At 55.1% G+C, this 24,187-nt stretch overlaps 1 protein-coding gene across 4 annotated transcripts; it reads left to right on the top strand.

The window, feature by feature from the left end:
• Positions 1 to 7,370: 7,370 nt before the first annotated feature.
• On the top strand, positions 7,371 to 23,883 carry STX1A (syntaxin 1A). Of its 4 annotated transcripts, XM_028522108.1 has the most exons (10): positions 7,371 to 7,450; positions 15,225 to 15,302; positions 15,655 to 15,754; positions 18,308 to 18,382; positions 19,088 to 19,161; positions 19,259 to 19,367; positions 19,464 to 19,537; positions 20,342 to 20,479; positions 22,003 to 22,113; positions 22,474 to 23,883. In XM_028522108.1, the coding sequence occupies exons 1-10, from the start codon at positions 7,421 to 7,423 to the stop codon at positions 22,549 to 22,551; spliced, it is 867 nt and encodes a 288-aa protein (XP_028377909.1). In that variant the 5' UTR covers positions 7,371 to 7,420; the 3' UTR covers positions 22,552 to 23,883. The 4 variants fall into 4 exon arrangements, 3 of the variants coding, with proteins under 3 accessions (XP_028377909.1, XP_035876703.1, XP_028377927.1); XR_004902036.1 differs by lacking the exon at positions 22,474 to 23,883 and having other exon boundaries at positions 20,342 to 20,597; positions 21,920 to 22,113; XM_036020810.1 differs by having other exon boundaries at positions 22,003 to 23,883.
• The last annotated feature ends 304 nt before the right edge of the window (positions 23,884 to 24,187 follow it).

The raw sequence follows: 24,187 nt of genomic DNA, 5'->3' as shown, positions 1-24,187 counted from the left end.
TGCAGGCTGGCAGGAGTCAGCCAGGGGAAGGGCTAGCATTCTTGCCAGGCATTTTTTAAAATTTTACGTTTTTATTTGGGAACATTTTAAACTGCTCTTTGTTGTCCAAAAAATCTAATGTGGTACCAAGCATTGCACTCAGTTGTCACATCTCTCTAGTCTTCCTCCCTCTAGAACAATTTGAAGGCTGGCTGAGTTTTATGACCTCGACATGTTTGAAGATTACAGGGAAGTTATTTTAGACCACCCTTTGGCTTGGGTTTGTTGTTACACACTTTGGGAAGAAATAGCACAAAATGATTCCGTGCTCTTGTATCCAGTATGGTTAGGAACCATGGCTGATGGTGTTACTGTTGATGACTGGGTTGTGGTTAATAGGTGTTGGGGAAGGGAGGTGACTCGAGGTGTTGAAACTCCCTCTTTTCCTCCCGCTTCCACCCGTAGCTTTCAGCATCCATTGATGTTCAGCATCCATCACAAATGATGATTTTTCTAATGTCACCATTTCTTCTACATTTATTTGTTAGCATTCTATCGTAAAAAATGATCTCTTCACCCCCATTTATTCATTCATTCATTTGTATCTGATGGACTTGTGGTTTCCTATTTTATTCAATGCATTGTAGCCCATTTCTATCACTTATTTCAATGCTCCAATTGTCCCAGGTTTAGGCTTGGTCAGTGGGTGCCCCTTGCTGACGTCTCGCCACTTTGAAATGTGCCACCACCCTGTGAACACTGCCTTGCTTTCTGGCTCAACAAGATAGCCCAGACTCATCTTGTTTTTCCCTGAGCTGGCCCCAGAGTCAGCCATTTCTACAAGCATACCTGGGTTTTTTGTGCTGTTTTTTTCAGGGGCGGGCCAAAGGGGGCAAGTATTTAGAAACTGAGGTGTGCTTGTTGCAATTAGGGTAATCTCTGCACCCAGGCACTCAGTGGACACACATTTATACACACAGACACACATTTATAACTATATTTCTTCATCTGTGTGATTTAATTTTATGTGTCAATTTGACTGGTTAAATATTATGTCTGGGTGTGTCTGTGAGGTTGACTTGGTGGGCTGAGTAAAGCAGATAGTCCTCCCCAGTGTGGGTGGGCATGATCTAGTCCGTTGAGGGCCTGAATAGAACGAAAAGGCAGAGGAAGGTTGAATTCTCTCCCTGACTGCTTGAGCCGAGGTACTGGTGTTCTCCCGCCCTGGAATTGGCACCTGCATCATTAGTGCTCCCGGTTCTCAGGCCGCGGTACTCAGACTGGAACTACACCACAAGCTTTCCCTGTCTGCATCTTGCAGGTAGCAGACTGTGGGTCTTCTCAGCCTCCACAATCTGGAAGTCAACTCCACATAATAAATCTCTTTCTAGCCCTGGCTGGCGTAGCTCAGTGGATTGAGCGCGGGCTGCGAACCAAAGTGTCGCAGGTTCAATTCCCAGTCAGGGTACATGCCTAGGTTGCAGGCCATGACCCCCAGCAACCGCACAGTGATGTTTCTCTCTCTTTCTCCCTCCCTTCCCTCTCTAAAAATAAATAAATAAAATCTTTAAAAAATAAATCTCTTTCTACATATTTATCCTATTGGTTCTGGTTCTCTGGAGAACCCTAACCAATACAATTTGCATATATGGAAAAAATTTACATTTAGAGCTTAAATTCCAGTCCAACATCACAGGGTTCATCCCAGCTTTCCCCCTTTCCACATCTTACCCCTTTGCCCCAATTGCTTTCAAAGTGTTTCATGATTTGTTCAATCCCCATGTATGTAGCTTACCTCCCAAAACAACTGGGCTCACCCTGACTTAAATGCCCTCTTTACATGAGCTCAGCTCCCACAGGGCTGCCTTCCCACCCCACTCCAGTGCCTTCCTCATGCGTGGCCCTGGTTACCACTGGGATATCCAACATTTCTAAGGGCTTAACAGTCATTCATTCAGTCCACAAATATTTTTGAGCACCTACTATGTCCCAGGCATATTTCCACATGAAATAGGAAGACAGACAAAATTCTCTAGGACCTCACGAACTCACATCCTAATGAGGGGAGGCAATCAATAAACAAATGATCAGTATATCAGATGGTAAGAAGTGCTGTGGAGAAAAATTAATCAGGGAAAGAGAATGAGGAAGGACCTGGAGACTATTTTATATATTTCTGTGCTACCCTACGGAGATCGCAAATATTAATCCATCACTTAGATAAAAAACAACCATTCTCACGACTTGGAATAATATTTCCATCAATAGCATCATTCATGGACTCAAAACATGCTGTATTTCCGAGCACACGTGAAGATGCCATGCTCAAGAAAACTGGATCAGGAAACTCGGGGGAGATGCCAGGGATGACACAGGACACTGGAAGGCAGGAATGCCGTGAAGGGTTTGAGTAAGCCTTCACAGAGCACAAAAGTAAAAACTGTTTCAAAGTAAAGTTATTCTCAAAAGTATGTGATGTTAATTTAAACAGTTAAATTTAAAGTATTTTAATGAAATATTGTATAAGTAGATAGATGCTCATCTCATCTGCATCCTTAAATGTTTAAATTAGGATATCAGGCCAAAATTTTTTTAATCTGCTCATTGGGAGGAGGGAATAACCTTATGTTCAGGCACACAGTGAATTCCATCCCAAGGCCTTTCCTCAAACATCACACACTGAGCAGTGGGACTTATCCCCAGCTGCCCACTGCCCACATCTCCACCCTGTCCAGCTCCTAGCTGAGATGGACTGGAGATGGGGTCAGGAGCAGGGAGGAGAGCTGCCAACTGGGTAGGGGGCTGTGCTTTGTGGTCAGAACAGCCGGGATGTGCAGCGCTGGGCAGCTTACAGACCAAGTCACCCAACCCTCATGACCTTGTCTGTGTTCACCTCCCGGAGCCTCATCATCCTCATCTGTGAAGTGGGCTCATGGAGGGCTGCTCTGATAGGGCCATGGGAAGGGTTAGATGAGGTACCTTACACAATGGCCAGTACTTTGATGGGCCAGGCTCAGACTTCACAGGAAAGGAGAAAGAAGGAGTAAGCCCATCGGAAAGATGCAGAAAAACGAGAGAATGTCAAACATACACTCCCCACAGTTCTGTCCCAGGGGCAGTTATGTTCCTGAATCCCACACAAATTGCCTCCTCTTCCTCATCCAGACCTCTACAGTCCTGTACTTCCCCACCATTGCCTTGTCACTGTCAAGGTGTTTCTCCCACCAGCTGGAGGGCTTCTGAAAGGCCAGTGGTGACTGCCATCACCCCAACCTCCGCACAAGGATACTGAATTGTGATGGCATCAGTGAGGCAGCACTGGCCTTGCCCAGCAGGTGGCAGCAGCGGCCAACATCAGGGATCCAATGGGCAAAGGGCCACCCTGGCCTTGTAGCCTTTGGGATAGAAACCCCAAGGGCCTCGGGAGCTTTCAAATGCCCAGCCTTTTCCCCAGTGCTTCTGTATGGAAACACTGCTCATCTCAGCATGCAGGTGTTTACCACTCACTCCACAAATACATTTTTGGTGCCAGCCTTGGTTAACCAATGAGAACATGACCTGGTTCCTTCCCTTCATCTAATGAGCAGACAGACCCCTACCAGACTATATCCACACAGGACATGAGTGCTATTCTCCATGTGGCCACCTCCTACTCATACTTTAAGCCCCAATTCAAATGCCCTGCCTTTGTGAAGTGGTCCCTGACTGCAAGGAGTTGGCTGCTCTGGGGACCCACGGCATCTTGTACAGCAGTGTCTACTTTAGCCTTTGCCACATTCTGGCTCCTCTGTCTCTGCCCATCCCTCACCTGCCACTTCTGCCTGCAGCCCTTGTTTCTTCTTCCATACACACACACACACACACACACACACACACACATACACACTACAGCTTCCACCTTCACACAAAATCAACTACTCCTGCCTCCCAGGTCTCCAGCCAGTGTTCTACACCAGCTCCTCACCGACCCTCTACATGTCTTCCTGGGCGTCGGGGCTACACATCCCAGTCTGAAGTCTTCCACTTCCTCGGATCTGCTCCTCCTCTGAGCACTAGTTCTGCTCTCATCTGCGCGCAGTCAGTCACCAGGGCCTGTGGTCGCTAGTTCATATCTGTCATTGTTTTTATGTTTTACGTAAGATATGATCTTTTAATTATTGAAATAAAGTATAGTGATATTAAATAAATCTCTTGAGTGCCTTTGACACTTTTCTGCAGCCCAGTGGGTCTTGCTCACATTCAGATGGCCATAATCTCTGGTCTCTCTCCTGGGTACCACAGCAGGCTGCTCTAGCCAGCTGCCCTCCATGCTGCTACAGAGGGCCACCTTCCCCCGCTTTGAAAACTTCCTTCATGCTGACCACTTCCAGCCTGGCCCTCTCGCATGAACTTCAGAGTCTCCTTACCCTTCCCCATTGGGAAGTCTAATGTGCAACCCAAACTCTACAGGTCTCAGCCCCAAATCCTGACTTACCCTCACCTTCAACTTGCTCCTTCTCCAGTTCTTCCTCCACCTCTGCACATGCAACACCCTCTGCACAGGTGTTCAGGTCAAAATGCCTTGACTCCACTCTTCCCTGGGTTCTCCCTTTCTCTCAGTTGGCTCTACGTTTAAAGTATATCCAGAATGTGACCACTTCTCACCACTACCACTGCCATCATCTTTGTCCCTGCCGCCTGCAATATTGCAGCCACAAAATGACATCCCTATGCCCTCCATGTCCCCTTCAGTCTATGCTCCACCCAGCAGTCAGGGTAATCCTGCTAAAGCCCAGAATGGATCATGGCCCTCCTCTGCTCAAAACTCTCCTGTGACAAAAACAAACAAGCAAACAAAAAAGCAAAACCTCCTGGGCTCCCATCCCACTCAGAGAGTCAAAGCCATAAACTGCCATCCCTTCTTAGGGCCCTCCCTCAACTTCTCTGATTTCAGCTCCTCTGAGCTCTTCCTCACCCACTATGCTGCACGCATCCTTGCCTTCTTGCTGTTTCTCCGACAGGCTCCCTGCTCATGGTCATTTCCCTCATGGTCCAGTTTCCCTGCTCGTGGTCAAGTTCCCAGAGGGAACTTCAAGTCCCTCTGCCCAGAATGCTTTTCCACCAGAGGCATGCATGGCTCACTCTTTCAGATCTTTACTCAAATGCTACCCTCTCAGGCCTCCTCGACCACCTCATTTAAAATCGGAATTCCCACCTCAAATCCAGCACCCCCTACTCCTTCTTTCCTATTTTATCTTCTCCATAGTATATCATCACCATTATATATGTTTTTTTGTTTGTTTGTTTATCATCTCTTTCCTGTACTAGAACATGGAATCTATGAGGACAAGGACTTTCATCTGTCTTGTTTTCTGCCATGTCCCTACCACTTACAACAATCAGCACATAGTAAATGCTCAATCAATACTTTTTAATTAAAGGAGTGAACGTCTGACCCTTGATCTCCTCCTCCTTGTCTGCACAATAAAATTTAACATTCAAGTCCTCCCTCACTTATCTCCTATCCACGCTCACTCTCATACCTAAGCATAGCACCACAGCAGGCTTCTGCAGTTCTCCAAATGCTTCCCAGCCTGCGCCTTTGGGTACACTCCTTCCGCCGTGCAGGAAGCCCACACCACCGCTTGCCACAATCCCACTCCTCCAACACCCAGCTCAAAGATCACCACCTCTGGGAGGTACCCCAGACTGCTCACGTACTGAAATCATGCCCGCCTTTCCCACTACACTAAAAGCACATTAATTTCAGAACAGTGGCCCAGAGCATGGTTTCCAAGGTCATATTTGATGAATGAATAGTGATTGAATGAGGATAAGACATAGATGAGAAAGGCAGAGTTTAAGGTGAAGGGCACATGTTCATTCTTTGTTTATTTTCCATGTTATCATTTAATATGCATTTCAGTAAGTGACGCTTGGCATGACATCTGGGATCTCTGAGGGTAGGAGCTGTGCCTCCTATTATTGCCCTCTCCCCACATGGCTGGACACTGGGCTCTGGGGTACACCCGTGACCTACCCCACTGAATTATGCTGTGTGCACGAAAGCACTCTGCACTAGGAGCCAGGCAGTGCCTTCCCTACTGTTTGTTCCCTGTAACCCCGAGCCAGTCCCTCTAGCAGGTGAGTTTTGCGTCTGTCAAAAACCAGGTACCGTTTTGTACCACCAAAAAGGGTACGGGGGGGGGGGATACCACCAGTTTTTGTTCTATGGGACACTCAAGGTCTGGACAGCCGGGAAAGGTGTGGCTGTCTCGCATGCCAGGCCACCTCTGAGCTACTTTTGGGCCAGATTTTTCATAGATGGCTGGAACAGTGTCTCTAGACTGTTTGCCAGCCAGCTAACCTGTGCCCACCCACAGTCTGGGATAAGTGCCAGGCCCGGACATATTGGGCAGCAAGGGGCTGGCCCAGCTCCAGGGCAATACCTTGGCAGCCCTGGGAAAGGGAAGAGGGTGTGCTTGGCCTGAGGTCAAGAGGGTCTGGGCAAGGGCACAGAGGAGACAGCTGGGGTTTGTGTGTGTGTGTGTGTGTGTCTGCTATCTCAACAAGATGCTGGCGGGGACCAGAAAAGGAGCATCTGCTATTGACTAGCCCCCACTCACAGCCCCTCCACAGTATTGCTAAGATCTTCCCATTAGTGCCAGAGGGATCTGGGTCCCAGCTTCTAAATAGGAAAGAGGATCTCAGGCTTAGAGCTGGGGCTCCAGGTTGGGGATGCAGGGATGAGGAAAAGAGAGGAACTATAACTTTGATCTCCCTTCCCCAAAGATAGAAGTGTTCCTGCATCCTGCTGCGAGTGGAAACTAAAGGAAAGGGGGTGGTCGCCCACTATCAGACTTGTGAACTGAGAAATACTTCTGGGGAAAGTGGGGGTCAGAGCCTGAGTCTAGGTGAAAGGATGGGGAAAGGGGTGTAGGGCAGGGTCTCAAAGGCTGGAACACTGGGGAAGGTTTTTGAAGAGGGGGGTGGTGGTAATGGAGGTTCCAAGCATTAAAAGCAAGGTAGGGGTCCAACCTCCAGCCAATCCTCGGGGATGTGACGGACTGGGGCGGGAAGGGGTCGGGGGAGGTAAAAATCTAGGGTCCAGAATGAAGCTGAGAGGCTGAGTCGAGGGAGGGTTGGAGAAAGGCAGGGCGCAGGGTCTTTGAGATCCAGTCTAGGCAGCGATCACGGGTCAAGACGCAGGGGGACGAGATCCCACGGATTTGACCCAACAGAGGTCCTTGTGGGAGGTGAGGGTAAGGAGCCTGACTTCCAGGTCCTACGCTAGGTCAGAGCCTGGCAGGGCGGGGCGGACGCTGGGCGCGGCCGGGCTGGGGCTGGGCTGGGGTCCCGGGGGCCGGGGCGGGGCCCGGCTAGCGCTGCGCAGCCGCGGGGAGGCCGCCGCGCATGCGGGACTCACAAGGCTGCAGCCGGCGCCGCGGCCACTCCCGGGAGCATGAAGGACCGAACCCAAGAGCTCCGCACGGTGAGTTCGGCCTCCGAGCGCCGCCGCTCGCCTCCCGTCCTGCGCGTGGGCCACTCCTCACCCAGCTCCTGTAGTCACCTGAGCGGGAACCCCTGCATCCTCGACCGGGACCGGAGAGAGCGGGGCGGAACTGGGAACCCGGAGCCCCCAACGGGTCCCACCCCTCCGACCCACTCGGGGTCACGGGCTGGCATGAGCTCAGCCTCGTTGGCCGGCGGGCTGGTGGATAGAGTCCGGGGTCCTGGTTAAACTTTTACGCTCCTCCTTGTTGCGAGGGGTGGGGGGTGGGGGTCGAAGGGGTATTGATTGGATATCGATGGCAGGACAGAAGCTTGACCTCTCTCCCGGCCCGCGGAGCGAGTCAGGTCTCTGTCCCCACACGGTGCCTGATCACTGATCCTCCTGTCCCAGCTGTGGTATAAACAGACGACGGGACCGTGGTGGGAAGGGGTCTTGAGGGGTCCCCTGCCTAGAGCCCCGCTGCGGGATGCGCTGCGGAAAGCGGGCGGTCGGGTGGGGCCGAGTTCCATGGCGGGCGCTGGCTCACGGGGTGCCCCGCCTCCCCCATACCTCCCATCACCTGTAGCTCCCATCACCTGTGGCTCCCCACTGGGTCGCAATGGGAATCTGCTGCCAGCCTAGGTACGGGAGGGTACCCCCCCCCCCCGCCCCCGTCCACCTTCGTGTCCTGCGGGCAGCCCGGCACAGCATTTCGAGACCCTTCAGGGGTTCTGTGGTCCGATTCAGACCTAAACCTATTTCCCACCTGTGTCTCAGAGGCCCCCGGGGTGTGGGGGAAGTAGGAGGATGCCGAAAGGTTCTGAGTTAGAGCCCACCCTCTCGCAGCCCTGACAGAGACCTCTGCCTCCTGCTCCTTATCTACAACCCTTCCCTCTCCCCTCGCTTCTGCCTTTTAGCAAAGTTTGCACCTCTGCCCTTAGGGATTCTCAAGCCCGCAGGCCTGTGGGGTGGGGGTGGGGGGCAAACAGTGAAGGAAATGAACTCTGCCTGTGGCGAGAGGGGGGGCCATCAGTGCTCTAGACCAGGTTGAGTTGCGTCTGGTCCCCAGGCTGACCACCGTGCTGGTTGGTAAGCCCTGCCTGCTGTTTTCTGGGGGAGCCTTAGCTCAGTGGCTCCCCAGAACCCTACCCCTGCTGCCCACCTTAGAACCAGAGACCCAAGTCTCCTCATATGGAAAGTCTCAAGTGTCCCTTGGGCTTTTGATCCCATGGCTTGCCCTCCCGCCCAGAGGCTCCCTGTGTTTGTGCCTGGGTCTTCCCCAGTATACCAGTCTTGTCCCCTGGGCAGCCTGGGGCTGAGCCCTGCACATGCCTGCCTTCATTTCCCTCTTGCTCCGACTGCTAGCCCCCACCCTACCCGACAGACCTGTGTTATTCCTAAGTGCCCAGCCCCCAGGGTGAACCCCAGGAGGTTTCAAAGGAAGAAGACAGTCCCTCATGTCCTGTGTGGTATCTGAACACTTCCCTGCCAGCCCTTGCGGTTGCCCTCAAGTTTCCTGTGCTGCGTTGAGTCAGAAAGATTAATCTTTGCAGTGAATGGTCTTGTGGTGCTTCTGCTGATCTTTGGGCACCCGGTGGGTCAGACAAGAGTGTATGTGGGAGCCAATGGTCCGAGGGAACACAGTCCTCTACATACGACAGGGCTTCTGGCTCTGCTGAAGGGAAAACTGAGGCACAAGAGAGCAAGTGGTAGATCAAGAGGGATGGCAGAAAGGGGCTTTGCACAGTCCTGAAGGCAGGCAGCAGACTTAGGCCTGGCTGGGACTGGGTGACTCCCAGGAGAGCTTGAGTTGTAGGGAGCTTGCACCCAAGTCTGTCGGCTCGTATGTATGTGTTTCTGCGACCCCTCCGCCCCGCCCCCTGTAGCCCAGGTGGGCGCTTAGGTGGTAAGGCCTGGTTTCTCTATGAATCATCCTCTCCAGACCCCAGCCCTCAGGTATTCTGAGCCCATGGAGGCTGCCATACTCATAGCTGGGGGCCTTTCCATTAGGGGTTTCTAGAACCCTGGATGGGGTACGGAACCCACAATGGTGGGGAGGTGTGGAATAGTTAATCTGGGGCTGCCATTCCCATGGTTTCCTTCTGGGCCTCAAGTTCCCATCTATGAAATGGAGATAGGAAAACCTAGAACCCAGATTCTCAGGGCAAGAGGTGTGGTCACAGGACTCCTGACTCTGACTCTGTATTTGGGGGAGACCTTGAACCCCCGGAGCCAGAATTTTCAGACCAGAACCCTCAGGAACCAAGAGGCCAGTAGTGGACAGAGGTGGTGCTTGTGACAGCAGCATGCAGTGCCCCCAGCCTCCTCATCCCCATCCCTGCCTAACCCCATCACATTTGGAAGGAAGGCCGGAAAGGAATTTTATTTCTAAAAGTCACACTGGGTGAAGGAGCTGGCTCGTTTCCTTCACACTCTGCAGGCCAGATTCAGCCCTCCAGCTTGCTCCTGTCCCATCCTCTCATGTGGAGAGTGAAGGGGTGGATCATCAGGGCCAGTGAGTGTGGGGCCTTAACACTGTAGGCAGTCCTCAGCGATCAGAAGCACAAGCGGAGGCTCTGGAAGGGCAAAGACTAGCCCAGAGTCACAGCCTGGGAGACTTTGGGGACAAGGTGCCCTGAAGCCCTGCCAGGCATGCAGTTGCCTCCTTCCTCCAATTCAGAGGCCTCCCTGGTTTTCTTTCTGAGAACTTCTTGGAGCCGATCCACCCGCCCTGGGCCCAGCGCTGTGTTTATGTACATGCCGGGCTGTGCAGGGCACAAGGGACCTGCTGCGGCAGTGAGAGGACAGAGGGAAGAGGGAGAGTCCGTGTGGCCAGACCCTGGAAGAAGCCTTCCTGGAAGAAGAGGACTTGGGATGACTCAGGAGGAGGAATTTGATATGAGTGGGTGGGGGAAGGTTGTCCAAAACGAGGGGCCAGAGCGACAAAAGGCAAAGAGGTGGGAATGCCCAACAAGAGGATGGGGGGTGGTCCTGACACTGATCTGGGGCAGGGCCCAGCCCCCTGGCACGGCCAGGGAGGGCCTGCGTGGGAAGTCCAGTCCCTCTTTGCCCACCAGTGTCCCTTTCCTCCCTCACTGCTAGGAAGAGACTGGGGGTCCCAGAGTAACACCAGGCAGGTTTGTGCCTTATTCTCTCTGTGCTCATTTCATCTGTACAACGGGGCCAGCAGGATCTGCCTTGAGGAGTAGAAGAAGTGGGGGTGTAAGAGTAGGCCCTTCTTCCCTCCCTCCAATGATCTCCTTGGGGTTTCCCAAAAGAAACAATGGATTTGAGCACGTTTTCATCTGGGATGCAGCTGGAATGGCCTTCAGGGACTATCTGGTCCAACCTCCTGTCTTACAAGTTAGAAAACTGAGGTCCAGAAAGGGTCAGGAGTTTTCCAAGGTCACACAGCATCTGGGGCAGAGCCCAGCCCCTGTCCACCCCCTGAAGCTGCCATCCTGAGCTCCTCTTGCGGCCCTGCTGAGCGAAAGACCCTGCTGAGAGCAGGGATCCAGTGGAGGAGGGAGAACACAGGATGGGGATCAGACTGGGGAGCCCTCTTTCCTGGAGACCCAGCTCAGCCTCTCACACACCCCATCGGCTCTGGACCTCTGTCCTCTAATGATATTGACTTTGATTAGTCATTAAAAAGATGAAGGGGAAAAAAATAGCCCTTGAGGCAGACAACAGCAACTCCTACTCAGTAGGAATGAATCAACCTTGCCGGCTGGCCTGCTGCCGCCGTCCCTGGGGTCTGGCCTGCAGGCGCCTCTTGGGAGAATCAAGCCCTTGATTCCAGGAAGGTGTCCTGGAATCCTGGAGCTCTGCCAGGCGCGACCACCAGCACTGCCTAGCCTCCACTGGCAAGAAGCTTAGGGCTTCTTAGTGGTTCTACTGGGGATCCTATCCTTCCTGAAGGTTGCTGTGGTTGGGGCAGCATCCCCTCCCACCCGCCCAGTTTTCATTCCTGCTTGCTTATCCTGGAGGTGCTGAGGCTGGGCTAAGACAGCCAGCATGTCAGAAAGGAGTGAGAGATCAGACCGGAGGTTCTCAATCTTGAGGGGCCTTACCATCCCCACCCCCATAAATTCTGATTTGATCTGTCTGAGGTAGGACCCTGGAAGCTGTTTTTTCAAATCCCCCCAAGGGATGTTGGTGCTGGACCAGGGTTGAGAACCATTGAAAGATGAACAGAAAACACTAGGACAAGTCGAATGCTGGCTGGGTGTGGGGAGAGGAGGGAGAGTGTGGATGTCTCCCAGTTTCTGACTTGAGGAGCCCTTGGGAGCAGGGGCTCTAAGCAGGGGTCTAGAGGAGGGGTTCAAGAGAAAGAGATGGAGCCTGTCTTTGGCCAGGTGGCAGGCAGGATGCCCACACGATGGCTGGGTCGGTTGATCCAGAGGACTTTTGAACCTTCAAGCTTGTAGTTGCCCCATGGCTCTAGCTGCCACTTCCACTCGGGAGCCCACCCAAGTACCCAGTTCCACCCCAGCCCTCTTTCCGGAGCTGTGACTACCACGCAGAGAGGGTTGGTGGATTCCCAAGGGAGTCAGGGCCCTAATCATTCAACAAATAGCACTTTCTGTATGTGTATGATACTCACGCTGGCCCGCCCAGGAGTGTGTCTGGGCTGGGGGCAGGGGAGGTAGTGGTGCTGGGTTCCTACATCCTTGTCATTTATTTGGTGTCCATCAGTGAGGACTGATTAGCGCCTGAGTTAATCTGGGGGACATCTCTACAAAGGCGCTGTTCCAGGGCCGTGGCCTAGATGTGGGTGAGGTTGCAGGGCGCAACGGACTCCTGAGCCATCAGGTTCTCACAAACTAGAACAAGGATCAGCACAAATGAAGAAATGAAACAAAAAAATTCTTTCACTCAACCCCAAAATCTAAGCAAGAAGACAGTGATAGGGAAGGACTTGAAGCTTTCCTTGGCAGGAAGTGCTATAGCATCAGATAATTATGTGATCTCTGACTGCATTAACAGAGGTAGAATATATAGAAAGAGGGAGGGGATGGGCCAGTTCTTTGGCACTGCTCAGACCACAGTCAGCAACAGACTGCCTTTGTATCCTGTACTACAGGAGAAGACAGATGCCAAGCTGGACAAGTTATGGGCAGGAGCTATAATTTAGAGCCCCTGGGAAGGATCTGAAGGGAAAAGAATGGCCAACTTAAAAACTCAAGTAGGGTATGGATGCTGCCTTCAGATTTCTGGCAGGGCCAGCCACAGGAGAAGACACCAACAGGTTCTTCATGGCCTGGGGCCAAACCACAGGAAAGGGAGGGACTTTCTAGCAATTGGGGTTGCCCAAGATGGGCAGAGCTGCCTGGGGAAGCTAATGAACTCACCATCACAGGGGGTACGCGAGCTGAGACTGGAAGTGGGGGCCAAAGAGATTTTGCAGGTCCCTTAGGGCTTGAGAGTCTGTGACCGTGGCTCCACTAGGGGTGTGAATAGGGTGTGGGGAACCAGAGGAATGAGGTACTGACCCAAGGGAGCTGGGCAAGACTCTGAAAGGAGGTGGCATCTAAGGATGAGGAGAATGTCAGCGTCACGGACTCAGCATCCCAGACAGAGGGAACTGCACGGGAAAGCAGGGAGGACCATGGGTGGGTTGGAGGGGTAAGGATTAGATTCGCTCCCCTTGGAGCATCACCTCAGGGTTTTGCTTGGAGTGACAGCTGGTTTGACCAAACCTGTGAAGTCAGGCGCTAGACTCTCCAGTTGTCTCTGGGGCTGATCGGAATGCCCCAACCTGGGTGTGCCAGTCAGACCCTGGCCCCGAGTCCTGTTCCCAGCTCTGCCCCCGTGGATGGAGAACCTGGAGGAGGGCCTGCTTGCCACCCTTCTGTGGGAGCCTTCGGTCCTCCAGGGAGCTGTGGAGGCAGCAGGCCAGAGCTGGCTGGACACCTGGAGAAGATGTCCCCTTGTACAGATGGGCAAGCTGAGGCCCACAGCGGGGCACCAGCCCAGACCCCAGGGGTCTTTGGCAGTGACTTATCTCTGGTGACTCCAGTGCCTTTGTTTTAGGCCTAGCGGGTCACCCTTTCTGGGAGGAGAGCTGGGAAATTCTTCCACCCCTCTGAGTGCACCCCTGTCCTTCTCTGGGCTCTGGGACAGAGCGGGCAGGGCCCTGAATGGCAAGAGCTCGTAGGGTCAGATGCCAACCTGGCAAGCTGCCCAGGAAAGGGAACTGGGCTCCTTCCAGGCTGCACTCTGCCTCAGTTTCCCTAGGGAGTGCTCCTCTAGTTCAGCGCCTGGGCGGGGCATTGTCTGAAAGTGTGGAAATGGCTCCTAGATTTCCTGTGCCTATGAGTGGGCTTGGGAGGGGGAGGGGGGCCACCTGGTAGCCGCTGCAGGCACTTATGGGCGCCAGGATTTATTTTAGCTGCTGGGGGAGGAGGTGTGATCTCTCAATGAGAGGGGCCCCTCCAAGCTGTCTCCATAAGGCTCCTTAGCCCAGCCCCACTGTGGTGGGGTAGTGGGACCCAGAGAGCCCCGGGGCACAGCCCTTCACAACATGTGCTTACCCATTCGTCCTCAACCCTCCCTCCCCACAGCCAACTATCACTGTCCCCCTTTTGTAGAGGAGCAAATAGACCCACAGGGTAAGTCGCTTAGCTTTCCTCTCTTCTCAGCCTCTGCCAGTCTCTCTCCTGGGCCCTGATGAGAGAGCGAGCGAGGAGGTAAGGGCCAGTGCCTAGCCAGCTAGTACCTCCTCCCCTTGGGACACCCAGAAATGAGGAGGTGTGACCGAGCTTGAGAACCCCAGTCTGAGAGGGACAGACCTGCTCTGGGTATCCTGGCCTTGGCTGTGGAGAGGACCTTGGTCTTGCCAGTGGAGTGGGTGGACCCTGGCCGAGTCAAGGTGTGGGGTGGACAGTAACGAGCATGGCCAGCGTGCTGGGAAGTCAGAGGTGTAATTACCACTCCCCCACTCCGTGATGAGAGTGGCTTCTGTCCCGATGCTCCTGGAGCAGCAGAGTGGGGCCCGCACCTGTGGCTGAGGCCGAAGGCAGGCTCCAAGCCAGGTTGCAGCATGACTGGCCTCTTGTAGCTGCTGGGCCCAGCTCTGGGCCTGGAAAGAAAGAGGGTCACGTCCCCATGTCAAAACTGACCAGGAAAGAGAGTCTCCTGAGAGGACTGAGTGGGTGAAGCTGGCACCCGGCAGAACCCCAAACAGGCAGTCCCTCTCTCAGGCCCGGCTGGGGTGCTGTAGGGACGGCCCTGTGTCTGAGCCATCCAGCCTTTCGGGAGGGAGGCGTCGGCATGCCCAGGTCCTGCAAGGCGTAGGCCGCCCCTCCAGGGCCCTCCCGGGAAACAGGGCTTGGGAAGTCCTAGCCAGGAGAGTAGACAACTCTGGCTCCCAGGTGGCCTGCCTCAGGTGAGGTCTTATGAGTTGGGGTCAATGGCCTGGAGACCAAGCCCTGAGGTTTTCTTGCTCAGCCAATGGCAGGGCCTCCAGAGCGGCACCCTAGAATGAGGGAGGTTCTGGGACGACCCCAGTCCTGTGGGGAGGGCAGGCAGCTGGGCAGGGAGGGGAAGGATTCCATGGTCTGAAGACGGAGACTTGGCCCTGTCACCAACTTGACAAGCAAGGCCCCTCTCCTCATGTTGGGTCACCAGAGGTCTTTCAGGTTTCACCGTGGTTGTCTCTGCCCTGGAGCTGCAGCCTGCAAGCTCGCCATGTATGGATGCCTGGCAGTTTGGGGTCCCAGGTCCAGTGGTCCTACTACAGGTATGCTCATGTGTACCCACCCCTGTGCAGGCCAAGGACAGCGATGATGACGATGATGTCACTGTCACCGTGGACCGAGACCGCTTCATGGATGAGTTTTTCGAACAGGTGGGAGCCAGCACACCCAGCCTTTACCCATATACTGGCAGGCCCTGGGTGACCGCAGCTTAGCTCTGAGCCAGGCCCTGCGCCTACGCCCTTGTTCCCAGTCGGCAGCCTTCGGGCACCAATTAAGGAACCTATCTGGAGGGTGGATAGACTGAAGCTCAGAGGGAGCAAAGTTTGAGGTTGAACCAGCCCACTCCTCACTCTGGTATGGAAGGTACTTGGCGCAGCCAGCCCCCCACCGCCAGTGGAAGCCTGGCCCTGAGCCTGATCTCTGGCCCTGAGCTGGACAAGCCAGGGGCCCAAGAAGCCTCAACCCTGGATTTTCCCCTCATCACCTGGCCTTGGCCCACAGGTGGAGGAGATCCGAGGCTTCATTGACAAGATCTCAGAGAACGTGGAGGAGGTGAAGCGGAAGCACAGCGCCATCCTGGCCTCCCCCAACCCTGACGAGAGTGAGTGTATAGGTGTAAGGGGTGGGTTTCAGGCCCTATAGGCCTCCAGGAAGGTGCTGCTGCCCAGGAGGGACACCTGGGCCTGTCCAGGATGGGGAGGAGGTCAGTGGCCAGTATCACATGCTGGACCCAGGTCTCCCACAAACACTGTGGTAGGAGGGGTAACCCTCCTCAGGCCTGGGTGGGGTCGGGCAGCCAGCCTGCCCTCCTTAGGTAAACGCTTTTTCCCTAAGGCCCTGGGCTGGCTGCAACTCTGGGATTCTGGGAGGAAGGCAAGGTGGGAGGGAGCTCCCTCTGATGAATAGGAGGCTTCTCGGCCCGGCCCCTCCCTTTCCCTTGCCTCCCTGGGGAGCAGATGGCAGCTCTGAAGCAACAACGCCGTAGGAGGGCAAGCTGGCCGAGCAGGCAGAGCTTCCGGAAAGAGCCGGCAGCCTTGACACCTGGTCACTGGTACCCTGGCGCTGGGCATTCTCAGGGCTCCAGGAAGTCACCTCCCTCCACACAGGGAGCCTGTGTCCCCAGACACGTCTCCCTGACCTGGTTGTCACAGTTCCTGTTGAGGTGTGGATTACTACACTGTTATGTGCCAGGCTGATGAGGTGCAAGCTGGAGATCCCCTCCCCTAGCAGGGGCAGTGGCAGGGGCCAGGGTTCACAGCCCACCACCCAGGCACTCGGGACTTGCTTTTAGTTTCATTTCCAGCACTGCCTCCCTGTCCATGAACCCTCACCCCCAGGCCCGCAGGCATCCTTAAGCACCCAGAAAAATCTCTCGCCACAGCCCCACAGTGTGCCTGAACCCAGGGCCAATGCCATATCACTAAACCCAGTGCCAGGCCCTTGGAAGGCAAAATGAGTCAACTGGGAGCCCAGGTGACTGTCCCAGAAAGGGGGAGGAAGGAGGGAAGCAGCCCCCAAAGCAGGGCGCACATCCACACACCCAGTGCAGCGGCCGTGCTTCGCCTCTCCCCCAGAGGCTTGTCTGGGACAGCAGCACATGACATGGTTTGTCGATGTGCCCGTGTGTATCTGGGTCGGTGTGTGTCCACGGTGGGTCGAAGGAGGCCGATTGTGGGGCAGGAACTATAAAGAGCTGCGAATTTGGCCTCTCACCTGCTGGAAGGAGGGGTGGCGTGGGGTGATGCACTGCCTAGCTCCCCCACCAGACTCCCTCGTGCCACTTTGGCACTTCTTCCCGTGTCACACAGTCAGCAGCAACCAGTTCAGAATTGCCACCTGTGAGCGAGCAGAGCAGTCAGGGGGTCGCTGATACAGCCTGAGTGGAGTTAAGCGTTCTAAGGCAAAGGCAGGCAGAGTTAAGGAAGAGTCACAAGAAAAGATGGCAGTGAATGGGGGGACTTTCCTGGGCTGAGGCTTGCTCTGCCTCCTCTGGGGGCAGCCATCCGGGCTGGGCTATTTTGGGTCTGTGCTAAAAAGGCTGAGACGTTAGGGAGGCTGGTGCCCAAGTTTTCCTTTGTTCATACGAAAGAGGCTTCCCTCCTCCGCTCTTCAAAGCCCCTACTCCGCCTCACTCACATTCTGCTTGGGAGCAGCCCCACCTGATCCTCCACTGTAAACGCCCCTCCCCAGTCTTTTATAGACCCTTCGAGAAGAAACCCCAGCCCTGGAGGCTAGCAGAGGGTGGGTGAGAAAGGTTGCAGCAGCCTGGAGCTCAGTTGTAGTTTCTCCAGAAAGTGGAGTCTGGGGGGGCTGCTGGGACCCGTTGGTCCACTCAGCTAGCACCTGAGGGAAGCAGCCATCTTGTCCCCTTGGCCCACCGACCCCTCACAGGGAGTGGGGCAAGCTGGGCACGCTCCTGACTTCTGCCAGCTTTAGGGAGATTGTTCCAGTTGGAACAAGGCCCAGAAACACCAGCTACCACCCCTCCCTCAACCTCTGCCTCTCATAGGCCCTCTGACTGCCACCTCCAGGGGGCCCACCTCTTTGAAGCTCCTTCCCACCCAGGCCTCCAGGTGCCTCCTGGCCCCATCCAGCCACTGGGCTCTCAGCTGTTGGCCTCCACTGAGCTCAGCACCTGGGGAGGGGGGCTTTGTGAGTAGAACAAGGTCTGCCGCCTGGCTCCCCCGCCCCTTTGCCCGGGGTGCCTTGATATAGGGGCTGGCTTCTGCCTCCCTGGTCCCACCAGCCCACTGGTGGGCCACCAGGTAACGCTAGGTGAGCCCACATCCCCCCACCTTCGATTCAGACAAGTATCAAGTAAATGCTTTCCAGTGCCAACTGCAGCATCACCAGCTGCTCCACAATTTATTTCTGCCTTAAATTTAGACCCATCTGTTATCTGCAGGGGTGGGGGAGCCAGGGAAAGAAGGGAGGCTCCTTGGAAGACAGCACAGGAGGGGGTGAGGCTGCAGCTGGTGTGGCCTTGGCTCAGCACTGGAGGGGCAGGCAGAGCCTTAGCCAAGAAAGGGAAAAGCCAGGACCCAGGGTCTGTCTAGAGGCCCCCCATCAGCAGGCCCCCTGGGCAGGTGGCTGAGCCTGAACACTGGCATGGGGGAACCAGGGTGTCTACCCCCACTCTTCTCCCCACCCCCAGAGACGAAGGAAGAGCTGGAAGAACTCATGTCCGACATAAAGAAGACAGCAAACAAAGTGCGCTCCAAATTGAAGAGTGAGTCTGGGCTCCAGCCTTGTCTAAGGTGGGGGGCATTCCAGGCCTGTCAACCCCACACGGCCCACCGGGGTCCTTAAACTTAGAGGAGGAACACTGAGCCTTGCTTTCCTTTATGAGGCTGCCATCCTGTGCCATTCACTCAATGCCTACCTTGCAGGCCTGTCTGTGCCAGGCTCTGGGCAGGCCCTTGGGACGTGTGCCTGAGGCTTCATCCAGGGAGTGCTCCACTCTGGGCACTGTCCTCCACTTCACACCTGAGAGGAGTGGCCAGCACTGCCTGGTTCCACACAGAGCCTCCGTGTGCCTGGGTGAGCACAGATGTGCATGCCCGGAACACACAGGCCTAGGGCCTGTGTGCCCTGCAGGTTACAGCCACCTGGCCCTCCCCACTCTGGCAAAGCCTTCCTGAGCACCAGAGAGACAGCATGGGCCTGAGCCGCCAGGCCCAGCATATAGTACGTGCTCACAAGTAGGGGTGCATATGTGCACACGCCTACACATGTATCATGCCTAGAAGGGCCCCTGTTGGCTCCTCCTCTGTCAATGCCTGGCCATCCCTTTTCCTCTCTTTTCCATGTGACTCCACTTATAGGCCACACAAGACTCCCCAGGAAGTTCCTAAGCCAGATCCTGGGGGTGTGGGTCAGGGGTCAGTGGTGAATGGGGGTCAGATTATGGCTCAGCAGCTATCTGTTCCCCCAGGTATCGAACAGAGCATTGAGCAGGAGGAAGGCCTGAACCGCTCATCCGCCGACCTGAGGATCCGAAAGACACAGGTGCGGGCTGGGCCTCTGGGGTGGGCACCTAGCCTCTGAGGCTCTCTGACCATTCGGGACTGGGCCTGACACCTGTACCCCCATCTCGGACCCCCAGCACTCCACACTGTCCCGGAAATTTGTGGAGGTCATGTCTGAGTACAATTCGACACAATCTGACTACAGGGAGCGCTGCAAGGGCCGAATCCAGAGGCAGCTGGAGATCAGTAAGCTGAGGGGGTGGGGCAGGGGCTGAGGCGCCTGGCAGAGCTGCCACTGAACTCCCTGGGGAGGGTTGTACTCACTGTGACTCCTGCTTGCAGCTGGCCGGACCACGACCAGCGAGGAGCTGGAGGACATGCTGGAGAGTGGGAACCCGGCTATCTTTGCCTCTGGGGTGAGTATGGACCCCACAGGCACCCCTCTTACTGGGACCCCTCCCACCATGACTCTGAAGTGCTTGATATGGGCAGTATTTGGACACAGCCACCTTGTGAGGCAGGTTTTAGAGAAGAGAAGGACAAGTCCCAGAAAGGAGGGGACCAGGTTGAGGTCACATAAATATTAGTGGCAAAGGTCTCCTGGTTCCTCTCAGTGGATCCACTTCCTTGCCACCCCTGCCCTCCCCACTGGCTTGGGCCTCCTTCCACCATCCTCAGGACCTTTTTCCCTTTTTGGAGGGTGTGGTGCTCTTGGCCATCTCTAAATTCAAGTGAAGCTCTGCTCTGCTGAGCAGGGAGCTTCCTGAAGGAAGTGGCATACAGGTGAAGAGGCAGTTTGGGGGTATGGGTTCTGGGAGGAGAAGGTAGGGGGCAGCTATATTCAGTACAGGAGAAGAGGGGACTGGAGAAAGGCGGTGTAACACCCAGGCCGATCAGGCAGTCATCTTGGGCTCTGTACCATGATGGTGATAAGAGCTCTCATTTGGCAGTTACCGTGCACAAGCACAGGTAGGGAATGTTAATACACCCATGTGACAGGTAGAAAACCGGGTCATAGAGAAGTTAGGTAATAGCTAGTAAGAGCTGAGCAGAAAGTGGGGGAGGGCTGCAGCTAAGGAGGAAGACTCAGGCTCTCCTTCCAGAACCTTCTGCTCACGCCACTGACCATCCCAGCTGCTTTTGCAGTTGGCCTCCTGTTTTCCTGGTCCCCACCCCCTTCAGCAAGCACCTGGGTCCCAGCCCATTGCTCCTGTCCCTAGATCATCATGGACTCCAGCATTTCGAAGCAGGCCCTGAGCGAGATTGAGACTCGGCACAGTGAGATCATTAAGCTGGAGAACAGCATCCGTGAGCTGCATGACATGTTCATGGACATGGCCATGCTTGTGGAGAGCCAGGTGAGCACCCAGAGCCCCACTGCTCTGGCCCCCATCCCACGGCAGCACCCAGGGCTGCACTAACCCCCACCTTTTCTGCCCAACACGCTGCCCTGCCTGGGAGGGACCAAGTCTTCAGGTAACTAACCACCTGCTATTGAAATTGCCTCCAGGGCCTCACTCCCGTAAAGTCCCCTCTGCATGGCTCTGCTTGGCCCTCCAGGATCCCAGGCCCTGCATGGCCCTATCCACCTTTTCCTACCTTATCTACCAGCTGTTTGTCATGTAGACAAGGTGGATGGGCATTTTTCTAGGACAGCTGAGAGCCTGCTTCCTGGAGCTGATGTCTGTTGGATGAAGGGCAGCATAAGTAAATGACAACTGTCATTCCAGTTTTGCCAAGTACTCAGGAAATGTTAGAAGGCAGCATGGAGATAGAGCAGTAGTTCTCAAACTTCGAAGTGCCTAAGAATCACTTGGAGGGCTTTTCTTGTAAGTTTCCCTGTTCTAATTTCCATTCCCAGAGATGAATAGGCTGGGGTAGGAGTTTGCATTTCTAACATGCTAAAGGGTGATGCTGATGTTACTAGTCCAAGGGTCAGACTTGGAGCACCACTTTGATACAGTCACTGTGGAGGCCACTTTGGATGGGGTAGCTAGAGAAGGCCTCCCTGAGGAGGCAGTGTTTGAGCTCTAGAGACATCACAGAGGAAGAATGAAGAGCTGGCTCAGGCAGAGGGACCAGCAACACCATGGTCCTGACATATCTGAGGGGCAGAAAGGAGGTCCACGTGGCCAGAGCACGGGGGCAGTTGGAGATGAGGTAGACGGGGGCCTTGACAGGTGGAGTCTCTTCTGGACTGGAGGGTCTTAAGTGGGAGTGGTGTGACCCGCTCATCAGGAAGCAGGGAGCTCCTGAGCATGCTGCTGCTGCTACTGGGTGAGAAATTATGGTGACATGGACGCCCGTGGGAGTGGAGGACTTAGAGAGAGCTGTCAGTTGTCAGCACAGTGCCACTGGGAGTTTTGGGCAGTGTCAGGTCAGAGTGGCCTCTGCAGGCTGCATGGGACCAGATTGCAGGGCCCAAGCAGACTGTGGGGCTGGGCAGGGGGAGGCAGTGTTCTTAAACATTGAAGACCAAATACATCATGCCTGGGGAAGATGGAATTGGGGGCTCACTATGGTCACCTTGTGAGCTACTGCCACACTCCAGGCCATTCACTCCTACCCCTGCCTTCCTCTGCCCTGCACGGTCCTCTGCACCAGGCACTAGGGTCAGGGCCCCAGCTGAACATTCTTTGCATGGTCCGCATGCCCTTGGCTGAGGCTGCATGGCCAGTTCCCTCCCCAGGATGGCTGCTCTGTGGAGAGAGGCAGGAACTACCAGGGCTGCCTGGCCTGCAGGGCATAGGTAAGAAGCTGAACCCCATTCTCCTCACACCCCTTTTCTCTAACCTCAGGGCACTTTCCTGAAGTCCTGCCCCAAGCCTCCTCTGGACCCTGAGGAGGGCCCTCTGGAGCTCGAATGCTCCTGACCCCACAGGGGGAGATGATTGACAGGATCGAGTACAACGTGGAGCACTCCGTGGACTACGTGGAAAGAGCCGTGTCTGACACCAAGAAGGCCGTCAAGTACCAGAGCAAGGCGCGCCGGGTCAGTAGCCCCAACTCTGCCCAAACCATGTTTCCCATGTACCCATCTGTGATCACAGATACCCCCCAACTCTGCCTCTATCCCACCTCTCCCAAGTCTGCAGTGCCTCATTGTAACCACCAGGCCCATTCCAGGTCATCACCTTCCCCAGTTAGCCCTCCAGACTCTCCAGCCCTCGGCCGTCATCACAGCCCCAGACAGGCCTGAAAAGGACTGCCTGTTCAGGGCTCTGTCAGGTGGCAGCTTTACCCACTCAGTCCTCTCAGGATACTCTAATGTCCTGTCTCCTCAAAGCTCTGCCCAGCCCCAGCTGCTCCCATGAGCTGACTGAGGCCTTTCCCTCCTGCTTCTCTGGTTCAGAAGAAGATCATGATCATCATCTGCTGTGTGGTCCTGGGCATTGTCATTGCCTCCATCTTTGGAGGTATCTTTGGATAGAAACTACCCCACCTGCCACTCCACTCTGGATGGTTCACCCTAAGGAAGCCCCCTGGCTGCTGACGCCCTTCGGCTCGGAACCTCTCCTTCCCACTCCACACTGCTCCTTCCTGTCATGGGGCTCTCCATACCCACCCCGCCCTGAGCCGTCGTGTGCATGATCTTTGTAACAGTGTGTGTCTGTACGAGAGAGGTAGAGGGGAGCCAGGCTGGAAAACAGCCAGTGGGGTGGGGACAGGTCAGCAAGGGACAGACTCAGGCCCTGGCCCAGGCTGCCTCACCCTTTATAGGCAGGGCTGCGCAAGGTAGCCATGCTCCCCTTCCTCTGCCTCTAGTAATTCCACTCTTAACCCAGGGGTCTGCCTTCTCTGGGTGTCAAGACTCTCTGGACCCTAACCTTGTCTCCTATTGACCCACCCATCTGCCCTGTCTTCTCCAGCTGTCCCCCGAAGCCCAGCCCCCTGAGGGGTGGGGACCAGCTGGCCACATGGTGCTGCTTTTCAGGTTAGGGGAGGGATGGCCCTGAGAGACAGCCCAGCTCTAAGCCTCTTAACAGCCAATCACTGCCAGGGAGGCTCAGGGTGCTGTGGCCAGGTGGCTTCTGGCCATGTTAAGACCAGGCTCCCTCCCCTACCTATGGGCAGAGTCCAACAGGTCTTTGACTGCCTCAACCTCCCTTCCCACATTCCTAGAGCACCAGGAGCAACCTGGGCTTTGCCTGACCCCAGATCACATCCTGGAAGAGGCTGGCTGGTGCCTGGTCTCCAGCCACCCTTGGAGCTAGAGAGGCAAAGCAGGCCCCGGTCTGGCCAAGCCCACAACCTGGGCCAGCCGTTCTCCTCAGCAGGCCTTAGTTAGGTCCTCAAGCCATTGTGTTGCATGTTTGGGACAATGGTCCCTGCTCTCTTGTGCTCTGGGAAGTCAGGTATCACTTCAGGCCTGCAATCACATCCTCCCCTTGCTTGTCCCCCATTGATGTGCCACGTGAGTGTCAGGTGTCTTGGATGCAGTATTCAGCAGCTAGCCAGGGAGGGGTACCTCCCTCCCCACCATCTTGGGGCTTTTCAAGTCAGAAACGTGCCCCCACTTCAAGATCCTTCTCTTCCTCGTTGACAGGCAAGGAGTGTGCATGCAAGTGCATGCAGCAGGGAGTGGGGCCAAGTCTGAGCCCCACTTCCCTCAGCTTTGCTCCTGCCCAGTGACTGTGACCACTGTCCGTGTTGCCTTCTTTAATGATTTCCCTGCCCTCCTTTACCCCTTCACCAAAGGTCTTGGTACAACCAGCTGCCCATTTTGTGAAATTTTTATGTAGAATAAACATTTGTATCTGTACTGTGCCTCTGCTCTAGATTCCTTACTATTACAATGTTATGGCCTTAGAACTTGGGGGTGAGTGTGTGACAATATGGGAAACAGGTTCAGCAGCGAAGGATCCCAGCCTCCTCCCCCAGCCTTCAACTGCCAGACCTGGCCCCTCCACTGCAGCCTGCATGTCTAAGCTCCTGCTCGGCATCTGATGTCTGTTCTATTATTGAAGCCCAGATCTTCCCACTTTTCTCAAGTCACTGGCAACCAGTGGATTCTCTCTTACCATCCTTCAGTCCCTCACACACCCCAGTGTAGATGGGACCTGCCT

Source organism: Phyllostomus discolor, chromosome 3, assembly GCF_004126475.2.
Source record: "Phyllostomus discolor isolate MPI-MPIP mPhyDis1 chromosome 3, mPhyDis1.pri.v3, whole genome shotgun sequence".
Classification (NCBI taxonomy): Eukaryota; Metazoa; Chordata; class Mammalia; order Chiroptera; family Phyllostomidae; genus Phyllostomus; species Phyllostomus discolor.
Note: the sequence above shows the minus strand (reverse complement) of the source record. Positions and strands in the feature narration are given on the sequence as shown.

What these genes read in the sequence shown, in the direction of transcription:
- STX1A (XM_036020810.1), top strand. Translation starts at nt 7,421, where the DNA reads ATGAAGGACCGAACCCAAGAGCTCCGCACG. An exon ending in CTCCCCCAACCCTGACGAGA is followed by an intron (nt 15,755 to 18,307) that starts GTGAGTGTATAG and finishes CCCCACCCCCAG; the next exon opens with AGACGAAGGAAGAGCTGGAA. An exon ending in CCATGCTTGTGGAGAGCCAG is followed by an intron (nt 20,480 to 22,002) that starts GTGAGCACCCAG and finishes CTGACCCCACAG; the next exon opens with GGGGAGATGATTGACAGGAT.